We start from the raw sequence: 11,904 nt of genomic DNA, 5'->3' as shown, positions 1-11,904 counted from the left end.
GAATTTGATATCGACTAAGATTGATAAAACTCTGTCAGATGGCAAATGCAGAAAATGTTAAAAGAGTTACGAAAGAATTAATCCTATACGTCGAAAGGACATTAGGATGTTAACTGCTAGATCTGTAGATTTGAAATGATGGAACATTATTATGAATATAAGTCATATCACCGTGAATAATAATTGTAGGACTTGGATTTTTCTGAGGTTTCTCCTAGGAAAATTGATCAATGTATTGACGCAAGGAGCCCAAATATGGCCGTCGGTATAAAACAGAATAAGCATTGTAAGACCATTGACTTGACAATTCTTGTATCGTTACAAAGTGGATATCATGGGAGCTGATAAAAATCAGAACAATCACAGCCTAGCCAGAAAGATGAAAAGATTGTAAGTTAGTTGTGAGAAAAGAATTCCCGTGTGAAGTTGTACATTCGGCATAAAACCCAATCAGCTACATAAAGAACTAAAGAATATTGGAATTACGACATGCATCGTCGACTTGCAAAAAAGGGTCACCCTGTATTCTAAAATCATCCTTTAAAAAAATAGATTCTTGAAACTTGCTATTTCTAAATCTCAAAGTAGCATCTGTACCTTCTAAATGACTTTTATATACGATGACGACGACGACGACGACGACGACGACAACAACAAATTTTGATGATGATGATGATGATGATGATGATGATGATGATGATGATAATAATAATAATAATAATAATAATAATAATAATAATAATAATAATAATAATGCTTCCTTTATTGGCCACATGGGACCCACCACGAAATACAGAACATTTACACCAGAAGAATTACAAAATGTGTTGGTTGGGGAAGTGAGAAATACAGCACGTAAGGTAAAAATGTGTGAAAGTAGATTAAAAATTAAGTTCACAATATACAAATATACAAATATAACAGAGCAGAAACCACCACCTATGAAATATAAAGTCATTTGCAAAATCTCTGATAAACTTACACTTCCAGCTGTTGCTTCCTCTCTCTTGGTTATAATTCCCAAATAGAATTCAAGGATTGGCTCTCTGGAAACCATTATTTTGTCACTTGCATCCATCTTTTCTTAGATTTGTTAGAGAGCAGCACTTTTTTCAGGACTTTGCTCCTTCTTGGAATGACCGTTGCAATGCATCGACCGATGTTTGGATATGACTTCAATGCCACAACAGCCGTTCGACAAAGCTCAACGTGTCAGCAATGTTTAGACGTTGATGACAAGAACTTGAAGAGCTGTTTTGCCGTTCATTCGTCATCTCTGACAGGCTGATGGCATTTTTGACCCAATAGAATTTATCACACAGCAGTAAAGCCCTGACTTGGAAGTCCTGTCAGACTCGAGATATCTGGAACTTAACGATAAACTGTGGATTGAAAGTCTTCCAGAATAGATTATGGTTCGGTATAGGCTTTCAATGTACAAAAGTGCCATCTGTCCAGCCTGTCTGAAAAGAGGGAGAGCAACAAAACTGTTTCTTTTTGTTTGTTCCCCGCCCCCCATTGGTTCTTATACTTACCACTAACCCCTTGATCATTCATGACAAACTGTGACTTCTGGAAATTTCTGAATGGCACACCTAAAATTTGCTATGAATATTTTTTTTTTTCAGTAATGTTGCACGCCTGAAGACGAGTCATTTTTCATGCGGCTCGCTTCTCGGATAAGGTTGCCCGTGCCTGCCCTTGACAATGCTATTGTGGACACCTCACGAACAATAGTAAAAAATATATAATCGTTTCTTATTTCCTTATTGCCCACAAGGAGCAAACAAGGACAGACAAAGAGATTAAGCTGATTACAGAGCGTAATTTATCGACCCCGAAAGGATGAAAGGCAAAGTCGACCTGGGTGGGATTTGAACTCAAAACGTAAAGTCAGACGAAACACCGCTAAGCATTTCGCCCGGCGTGCTGACGTTTTTGCCAGCTCGTTGCTTTGAGTAAAAATTATAATCATTTCTAGCATTCCCACAAGGCCACATATAGTGGGGAGATTATTGCCGAATAATCAACCCCAGAACTTGACTTGTAAAGTAGTGAGTCACTTGAGCGCGGATAGAATGTCTTGCTGTATTCTGCCTAATTCTAAGTTCTGAGTTGAAATACAGCCGAGATCTACTTTGCCTTTATTCATTTGGGACACAAAAATAATGCAGTAGTCAAGTACTGTGGTTAATTTTCCCTCCTGTCACTCTATCTCTCTTTCTCTCACAAAACTCGTTATGGTGCGCTATAAGGTGTCTGGCCGGGGGGATATTAGAGACTATTCAATGTGACTTAGTCTGAAACGGTAAGAAACCCTTGAATTGTATTCAGAAATTTTCAGAGACATTGAAAGCTTCGACCACTCTCCAAGATTTGTTGCGCACATTTCAATATAATTTCATTGGATCTTTCTATTACGTATCGCAAAATGACGGTATCTGAACTCCGAACACAACTAGAAATTCTGTAAGGTAAGAAAATAAATACTACAAAGCATTCTTCTGTACACTGTTGACTACGCCAAACCACTGTATTACCTGTTCATGACGATGATGATATTGATAATAATAATAATAATAATAATAATAATAATAATAATAATAATAATAATAATAATAATAATAATAATAATAGTCCTTTCTACTAAAGGCACATGGCCTGAAATTTTTGGGGGAGGGAACTAGTCGACTGAATCGACCCCAGTGCTCAACATGTACTTATGTTGTCGACTCCGAAAGTAAGAAAGGCAGAGTTAACCTCGGCGAAAATTGAACTCAAATGTAAAGCTGCACAAATGATTCTAACAAGTCGCCCCTTTAGTAGTAGTAGTAGTAGTAGTAGTAGTAGTAGTAGTAGTAGTAGTAGTAGTAGTAGTTATAATAATATAAAGAAAAAAATTGAAGAAGTTGAGAGAATGTTTCGTTTGGCAAAAATCTCAATTTAAAGGGGTCGTTCTCCACAGATAACACTGGCACGCCAATCACATCGAAGTTTCTCCAAGGAGAAAGCACTCCCTGCTGGACATTTGATGCGGGCCACAACACGACCGTGGTTGCATTTATAAAATCGTCCGCAGTTATTGATATCGGGAACGTCACCAAATTCTGTGCCTGCACAAGGTTTGTCAATTGTTGGACTGGCTGTTGCTGAAAAACGAAAAAAGGTTAAAAGACACGGATCAGAAATCATTTTATATAAACCAAGAACAACGTATACGAGGTCTAATCAAAAGTATCGGAATTGTTGCTAAGGTAACAGAGAGCTAGAATACGCAGAGTGAAGCCACTCGGCACAGATTGACCTTGAACTCTGTTGCGCATGCACACTAAGTTATAGCATTCTTTATAGCAGTGCTTACTCTTTTATTTTTTTACTCTTTTCCATATTTCAGTCATTTTGACTGTGGTCATGCTGGAGCACCACCTTTATTCAGCAAATCGACTTCAGGGCTTATTCTTTGTAAGCCTAGTACTTATTCTATCGGATCTCTTTTGCCGAACCGCTAATTTACGGAACGTAAACGCACCAGCATCGGTTGTCAAGCGATGTTGGGGTGGACAAATACAGACACATAAACATATACACACACACACACAAACACACACACACACACACACATATATATATATACATATATACGACGGGCTTCTTTCAGTTTCCGTTTACCAGATACACTCTCAAGGCTTTAGTCGACCCGAGGCTATAGTAGAAGACACTTGCCCAAGTTGGCACGCAGTGGGACTGAACCTGGAACCCTGTGGTTCGTAAGCAAGCTACTTACCACACAGCCGCTCCTACGCCTATGCTTGGAAGCAAAGCGTGTAAAGTGTGATCGCCTCAAAAAGCAGATCGGGTTTCAACTTCGAAGGAGATTAAATGCAGGGGTCTTACGTATTGCAATTTTCTTTTTATAGCAGCAATCCAGATAAGTTATGATCTGACCTCGTACATATCAATAAAAAGGGAACAACAGTATCTTAAAAGGTTTACATATTCAATCAATCTCTCTCTCCTTCTCTCTCTTTCTTTCTCTCGCTCTCTGTCTCTCTCTCCACTTTCTCTCTCTCTCTCTCTCGCTCAATCTCTCCTTTTTATTTTCTCTTTCCAAAGAATTTAGATCTAAATTTATATTGTGGATGTGTGTGTGTACATGTGTGTACTCACATAGAGACACACATACGCATACACACAAACACGCACGCGCGTACACACACACACACACACACACACACACACACACACACACACAAACACTCATGCACGCACAGGCAAGCGTGCGGGTGTCGGTGTGTATTCCTTTTACACGATAACTCTTGTGTAAAGAAAAACTTTTAACATATACATCGATAAGACGAGTTTTAGACATAAATAAATGGCGATAGGCACCAAAGCCATAAAGATCATTGCTCCAGCATGATCGTAGTACAATGACTAATAACCAATAAACACATAAGGAACAAAAAAATGTCAAAGGCATTTACTTACAGACAACGACATGGCTAGGTATGACTCGGTTCTTACATTCTTCCGCTACTAAAAATCCCAAATCACAAGTATTGTTTCTGGTAGAAAACAAAGTACTTTCTGGACACTGCATAGTGGCCACCACGGACCGGTTGGTACAGGCTAAGAATTGAGCGCAATTTTCTGGATCTGGATTAATTCCATCTGGATTAATGCAACGCGGATCATCTAAAAAAAAAAAATTAAAGACGAGAAGAATTATCCACATGAATTTAATTCATTAGGTTCGGTACACCGGCGCAAGCTTGGCTGTGCGGTAAGAAAATTGCTTCGCAATCACATAGACCTGGGTTCAGTCCCACTTCGTGACATCCGGCGCAAGTGTCTCCTACTAGAGTCTTGGACTGAGCAAAGCCTTGTAAATGGATGTAGTCAACGGAAACTAAAAGAAGCTCGTCGTGTATCCGTCTGTGTGTGAGAGAGAGAGAGACAGTGTCTCTGTGTGTGTGTGTGTGTGAGAGAGAGAGAGAGAGAGAGAGAGACAGTGTCTGTGAGAGAGAGACAGTGTCTGTGAGAGAGAGACAGTGTCTGTGAGAGAGAGAGAGAGAGAGAGAGAGACAGTGTCTGTGAGAGAGAGAGAGAGTGTGTGTGAGAGAGAGAGAGAGAGAGAGTGTGAGAGAGAGAGCATGTGTGTGTGAGAAAGAAAGAGTATGTTTGTGCGCGTATGTGAGAGAGAGTATTTGTGTGTCTTTATGTTTGTGTCTACACCCACCACCGCTTGGAAACCGGTGTTGTTGCGTTTACGTCTCCGTAACTTAAGAGACTATCTATCTATCTATCTATCCATCTAGATAGATAGATAGATAGATAGATAGATAGATAGATAGATAGATAAAAGACGAAGTTCACCTCGGTATTTGAACTCAGAATTTTTAAAAAGTTTAACAAATACCACCAGAAAATGTATATGACGTTTCCATCAAACTAACGACCACATTACAGCAACAATAATAATTCTTTCTAATTTTGGCTCAAGGTCTGACATTTTTGAGGGGAGGGGGCTAGTCGATTACATCAACTGCAGTGCTCAACTGGTACTTAATTTATCGACCCTGAAAAGATGAAGGGCAAAGTCGGCCTCGGTGGAATTTGAACTCAGAACACGAAGACAGACGAAATACCGCTAAGCTATTCGCCCGGCGTGCTAACAACGTTTCTTATTTCTTTTTTGCCCACAAGGGGCTAAACAAAGAGGGGACAAACAAGGAAAAACAAGACAAAGGGATTAAGTCAATTACATCGACTCCAGTGCGTAACTGGTACTTAATTTATTGACCCCGAAAGGATGAAAGGCAAAGTCGACCTCGGCGGAATTTGAACTCAGAACGTAACGGCAGAAGAAATACCGCTAAGCATTTCGCCCGGCGTGCTGAAGTTTCTGCCAGCTCACCGCCTTAACAAGAACAAGAACAACAACAACATCATCATCAAAAACAGCAACAACAACAACAACAACAACAACAACAATAATAATAATAATAATAATAATAATAATAATAATAATAATAATAATAACAATAATAATAATAATAATAATAATAATAATAATAATAATAATAATAATAATAATAATAATAATAATAATAATGTGGTGCATAAAAGGGATGCAATATGGATAGGAACTATCAAGACAGAATTACAAGGAGGAAAGAAACAAAGGAATATTGTCATAAGCGTGGGTGATGTGAAAGAATAAGTGGGTAAAGCGCCTAACTGGAAAGCCCTTGGACCAGATGGGATTCATGGCTTCTGGCTGAAGTGATGCCACGCGGTGGATCAAAGAGTAACAGCCGAATTGAATGAGTGTTCAGAATGGTACAGTCGACGCGTGGATGGTGACTGGGAGGACGACACTTGTAATGAAAGATAGAAGAAAGGGGAATATTGTGGGAAACTACCGTTCCATAGCATGCCTAAACATAATCTGGAAGATACTCACTGGAATATGTGCGGCAAAGACATACACTTTCCTGGCACAGGAAGAAATACTACCAAAGGGAACAAAATGAATGTAGGAAGAGTTCTCAGGGTACCAAGTATCATCTTGTCATCGATAAAGCAGTTTTGAGGCATTGTAAAAAGTGTCATACAAACATGTCTCTGGCTTGGAGTGACTTTAAAAAGGCAAAATGGTATGGTGCCTCGTTCTTGGATCGTTGAATGCATGCAGATGTTTGATATTGCTGACAACATCACACATTTTCTGATGCATAACATGAAAGCGTGGAAAACCAAATTGTACTCCAGTAATGTATTCCTTGGAGAAGTTAATATCAAAAGGCCTATCTTCCAAAGTGACTCGTTTCCTCCGTTACATTTTGTAATTGCACTAATACCCATAACAATAACACTTAAGAAAGTTAAGATGGGTTAGCGATGTGGGAAGAAAGGCCCATCACTGAACCATCTTTCGTTTAAGGATGACCTGAAATTGAAATTGTTTGGGAAATCTGAAAAACAGATAGATTCCTAAACCAAAACAGTCCACAAGTGTGGTAGGGACATCAATATGGAATTTTTAGGATTACCAAATGCTCAGTACTTAACATGAAAAGCGGGAAGAAAGCAGCCTGCAGAGGATTGTGGTTACCATCAGGAGAGGACACTAAGTGAACCTGACGGTAGTGAGTATAGTTATTTAGGGATTTGGGAGCTGGATGACATTCTATACAGAGAAATGAAAGTCAAGATCAGCAAGGCGTATCAAAAAAGAGTGAAGATGGTGTTGAAATCCAACCTGAATGCCAAAAGTTTGATTACCACAATGAATACCTGGGCCGTTGCATTGGTCAGATATAGTGCGTCCATCCTCGATTGGACTAAGGACAAAATATCAACACTGGATAGAAGGACAGGAAAGTTGATGACGCTGCAATGGGGTGCTACACCATAAAGCAAGCGTAAACAGACTGTATATGAAAACAAATAATGGTGGCAGAGGACTAATTAGTATAGACGATTGTATAAGGAGTGAAAGGAGAACGCTTGCTCAGTATTAGATAAATAGTGATGAAGATCTGCCGCAATATGCCGCGAAAGATTTGGGTGTAAATGCAGATGAAATGATGGGCAAAGAAGAGTATAACCAAAGCGCTGAGAAGAAGAGAATAGAAGACCTTCTTGAAATGGGAATGCATGGACAGTTTGAAAGGAATACGCAGGACGTCAAATATAATACAGCATCGTGGGCATGACTTGAGCGAGGTAATTCGAAGCATTTCACCGAAAGCCTGATCATTGCTGCACAAGACCAGGCTCTTGCTACCAATTCAGTGAAGTATAACATCTATAAAACTTCTGATACCCAAAAATGCAGACTGTGGAAAGAGTGTGGAAAATGTGATCCACTTGGTAAGTGAGTGTGAGACTGCACAAAAAGAATACAAGCCCCGCCACTATAAAGTGTGTGTATATCTTCATCGGCTCTTATGCCGAAAGTACCAATATGAAGTATCAGAGAACTGATATAAGCATGTGCCAAGTAAAGTTATGAGGGAGGATGGAAAAGTAAAGATACTCTGGGACTATGATTTTCAGACGAATCGTGTAATCGAACACCGTCGGCCGGATATTGTCATATTGAACAAGAGAGACAAATACTGTCAGTTCATTGATGTAGCCATACCAAATGACATGAATATTGTGAGTAAAGAGGTTGAAAAAAATCACCAAGTACTCCGAATTGAAAGTGGAAATGGCAAGACTGTATGGAATGAGAGAGGGTAATGTAAAAGTGATACCAGTGGTGATCGGAACGTCGGGCTCAACCCCATTGAAACTTTAAGACTTCTTAAGGCTACTGGAAATCCCATGCAAGATTGAGGTCTTGCAGAAAGCAGCTTTATTGGGCACATCGCACATCTTAAGGAAATTATCTGTCTGACGGCCTTCTTCTTGTGACTAGACAGATGACTATAGACCCCGGTACATGTTTACCTACACTGTGTTACGAAGGAATGATCGAAGTGATCAATACTTTAGCCATGTCAGTCGGGACTTACAGTTTCAATATCATTAACTAGTCAATTACTGAAATATATAATCTTGACAGAAAAATACGAAAACTGTTGACAATGCATAGAATGCCCCACCCTAAGGCAGATATAGAACGACTTTCTCTGTCAAGAAAAGAGGGAGGTCGTAGACTTTTGCAACTGGCATTAACAATGAAGATTGGCACAATTGGCCAAGACACCTACCTCTGAGGACTGGATGTTAAAACTTTTCTCAAAAAATGTTAACAAGAAAGCATCATACTCAGTAACAAAACAGGCAAAGGAATATCTAAGTGAATTCTAAATACAACAAATTCCGGAATTAGATATACTAGAAATATGTGCAGAAAAGGCGAAGCGGATAAAAAGCTGAGCTAAAGCTGCTGCCTTAGATATTCTTACTGATACCAGGAAATCCCAAAATAGCAGAAATTCAAAAGATAGACTCATAGGAACTGCCCATATCCTATGTAAAATACTGTCTATGTAATCTCAATTTGAAAACAATCTCATAATTTTCTTATGTTTTCTTAAACATTCTCTAGAACAACACGATGTACAAAACCAAATATATGGCACCCTAAGCATAACACCAGCATGAACTTCTAACTTGTCTTTTGAGGTCTCTGGGTGAGACATGGAGTCAACTTGTACAAATACAAAGCAAAAGTCAAACATAATAATAATAATAATAATAATAATAATAATAATAATAATAATAATAATAATAATAACAGCAACAACAACAACAACATCACCAACAACAACAACAACAACAACAATAAAATCCCTTCATGCAGTACCAGGTAGTGGCTCTCATGGCTTCTGAGCTTAACTGATTGGAAGCGTTATCATGTACATTGTTTTGTCTTTGTATAAAAGATGGGCTACAACAAATATTCTGCTCAGTAATACAGATTTGCTTGTCAGTTGTTTGACCTTAACCAGTTGAGCATTTTTCTAAGTGGCTGACAATGTGTGCGTCTCTGATCATGAGCAGAAGTAGTTGGGGAGTATCATAGTCATGTGTTGAGAGGAATTCTTTGAAGTTTGAGGAATTAAACTCTGGAAACATGGGTTTTCGTTCAACACTCTTAAACAACCCTTTTTCATCGACCTTTTGAGCGGCATGGGCTACTCGACCTGAAGAAAATTCTAAATAGACTCCGCCTGCAAGGTCATGCACTGTATATCGTGATATGAGATCACCATGTCGCGCACATATATTGTTGTGATGTATTTGCCTGGTGTACCCTTATCAGACGGGTGATCATGATGGGTATACTGGGTTTCGTATATTTTACCCCAGTGTCACTTTGATGACATGCACTGCTCTCTCACTCAATAATAATGATAATAATAATAAGGTATGATAAAAAATATTCAGACAAATACATAACATTAGGTATAATAAAAGAAATATTCAAACAAATACATAACAAAAACACCAGGACTTACAAATATATATAACATACAGAAAATTGCACTACCGGGCACTGCACACATCCTACGCAAAACACTTTCAATACAGTAAGCATAAGAGCATCACAGCAAACCACAGCACATACCCAAGGCACACAGAACTGCGCTCGGTAGTGAAGTGAAAGCACGTTATAAAAATAAAACAACTGAATAATAATAATAATAATAATAACACCAACAACAACAACAATAAAATTCCACTCACTTATAGACGGTGTTGTGGGAGTTTGGTTACAGTCATCCCATTGTGACATTGGTTCCACACAAGCGTGACCCACGTTCGACCAAATTCGACTGTTATTACACTTTATCGACCAGATCTGTTTTCCTTGTACACAGTAGTGCACTCTAGTGCAGTCATTTGGGTCACGTGTCCATTCAGATGTCCAAGGATCTCTACAACCAGGGTCAGCTCCGAAATTATCGTCTTGGCTCTTGGCATATCGTGCGAGCAACGGCACAAGAAATATGAAGAGTATAGTTTTAGAGGACCACATGATCTAATTCTCTTGTCGTTTCAACAGTAAAGCCGGCTTCTTAGCATGTTTCCTCTTTCTTTATATATATAGAGAGAGAGAAAGAGAAACAATGTTATATTCAGCTTCCGTGTTTTCCTCTCCTAAAAGTAAATGATGTATTTGTATTTCAGCAGACGGATATATTTGTCCATTTATGAAATTTTATAGTATGTGTATTTGAGCGTGTGGATGGGCTTCTGTTTACGTGTGCGTTTGTGTGTATCTGTGACTATGCCAACTAATGTATGATATTCATCAATAAACGTGTTGTTTTCATTTGTATACGAGTGTATACGTGTAATTTGTGTTTGAGTATGTGTCTGAACGTGTGTTTCATTTTATTTTTAATGTTTATATATATTTGTGTGAATAGATTATGCTTCGTGTGAACTTGCATACATACACACACACACACACACACACACACACACTCATACAGCAAAAATTGTATATATACATACATATGTATGTGTCAATATAAATACATATTTCTGAGTGATTTTAAGATATATGCATATATGTGTGTTCGTGTGTGTGTTTGTGTGCGTGTGTGTTTGTGTGCGTGTATGTATATATATATATATATATATATATATATATATATATATATATATATATATATGCATGTATGTATGTATGTATGTATGTATGTATGTATGTATGTATGCATCCATGTGTGTATGTGTGTAAGTATGTATGTATGTATGTATAGATGGATGGATGTGTATATACAGTGTAGTATTGATATATACTACACGCATGTCTGTAGCTGTTCTTTTCTGTTATGTATTTATATGTATCTGTGGAAGCATTTACGCACACACACACTCTGTACACACACACACACGCACACACACGCACACACACACACACGCACGCACACATACACACACACACACATACCACGTCATATTACACATACATTTTGTCACTAAAGGAATTTCCCAAAGTTATTCTAGTTTGTTGTGTCAAACAAGCAAAACCCATGCTACAATATGAGCCAAAAGCTCTGACTGTTCCCTTGTAACATCAATGCTGCTTGGCACCACTGAAAGGTGTTCTACTATCAGAAGATGTCAAAACCTATGTGCTTTTCGATTGACAGCTGATGATGGAAATATAGAATAAATTCTTTTATTTCTGTAAATAGTTTCGGTTATTAGACTGCGTCCATATTTGGGGCAACTTCTTGAAGGAATTTTTTCAACACACTGAGTTATTTTTTTGTTTCTTTTTACTTTCTAATTTTGGTCTTTTGCCGAATTAATAAGGGTAAGTTACAGTGATGTAAACAAGCCAACACCGGTCGTAAAGAAGTAGGGAAAACAAAGGCGAACACACACACACACACACACACACACACACACACACACACACACACA

The 11,904-nt window shown here is 38.4% G+C and overlaps 1 protein-coding gene across 1 annotated transcript; it reads right to left on the bottom strand.

The window, feature by feature from the left end:
* Positions 1 to 739: 739 nt before the first annotated feature.
* Positions 740 to 10,639, bottom strand: LOC106872970 (protein obstructor-E). Its single transcript, XM_014920156.2, has 3 exons — positions 10,210 to 10,639; positions 4,489 to 4,695; positions 740 to 3,149 (listed from the first exon to the last, which is right to left on the bottom strand). Exons 1-3 carry the CDS (start codon positions 10,499 to 10,501, stop codon positions 2,944 to 2,946), a joined length of 705 nt encoding a protein of 234 aa, XP_014775642.1. The 5' UTR covers positions 10,502 to 10,639; the 3' UTR covers positions 740 to 2,943.
* Between the last annotated feature and the right edge of the window lie 1,265 nt (positions 10,640 to 11,904).

Source organism: Octopus bimaculoides, chromosome 6 (assembly GCF_001194135.2).
Source record: "Octopus bimaculoides isolate UCB-OBI-ISO-001 chromosome 6, ASM119413v2, whole genome shotgun sequence".
In the NCBI taxonomy this organism is placed as follows: Eukaryota; Metazoa; Mollusca; class Cephalopoda; order Octopoda; family Octopodidae; genus Octopus; species Octopus bimaculoides.
This window is presented reverse-complemented; position numbering and strand designations above follow the sequence as displayed.

Coding starts and splice junctions, on each gene's coding strand:
- LOC106872970 (XM_014920156.2), bottom strand. CDS start 10,501: ATGTGGTCCTCTAAAACTATACTCTTCATATTTCTTGTGCCGTTGCTC. Junction 4,696..10,209: donor TCCCACAACACCGTCTATAA/GTGAGTGGAATT, acceptor TTTTTTTTTTAG/ATGATCCGCGTTGCATTAAT. Junction 3,150..4,488: donor ACCTAGCCATGTCGTTGTCT/GTAAGTAAATGC, acceptor TTCGTTTTTCAG/CAACAGCCAGTCCAACAATT.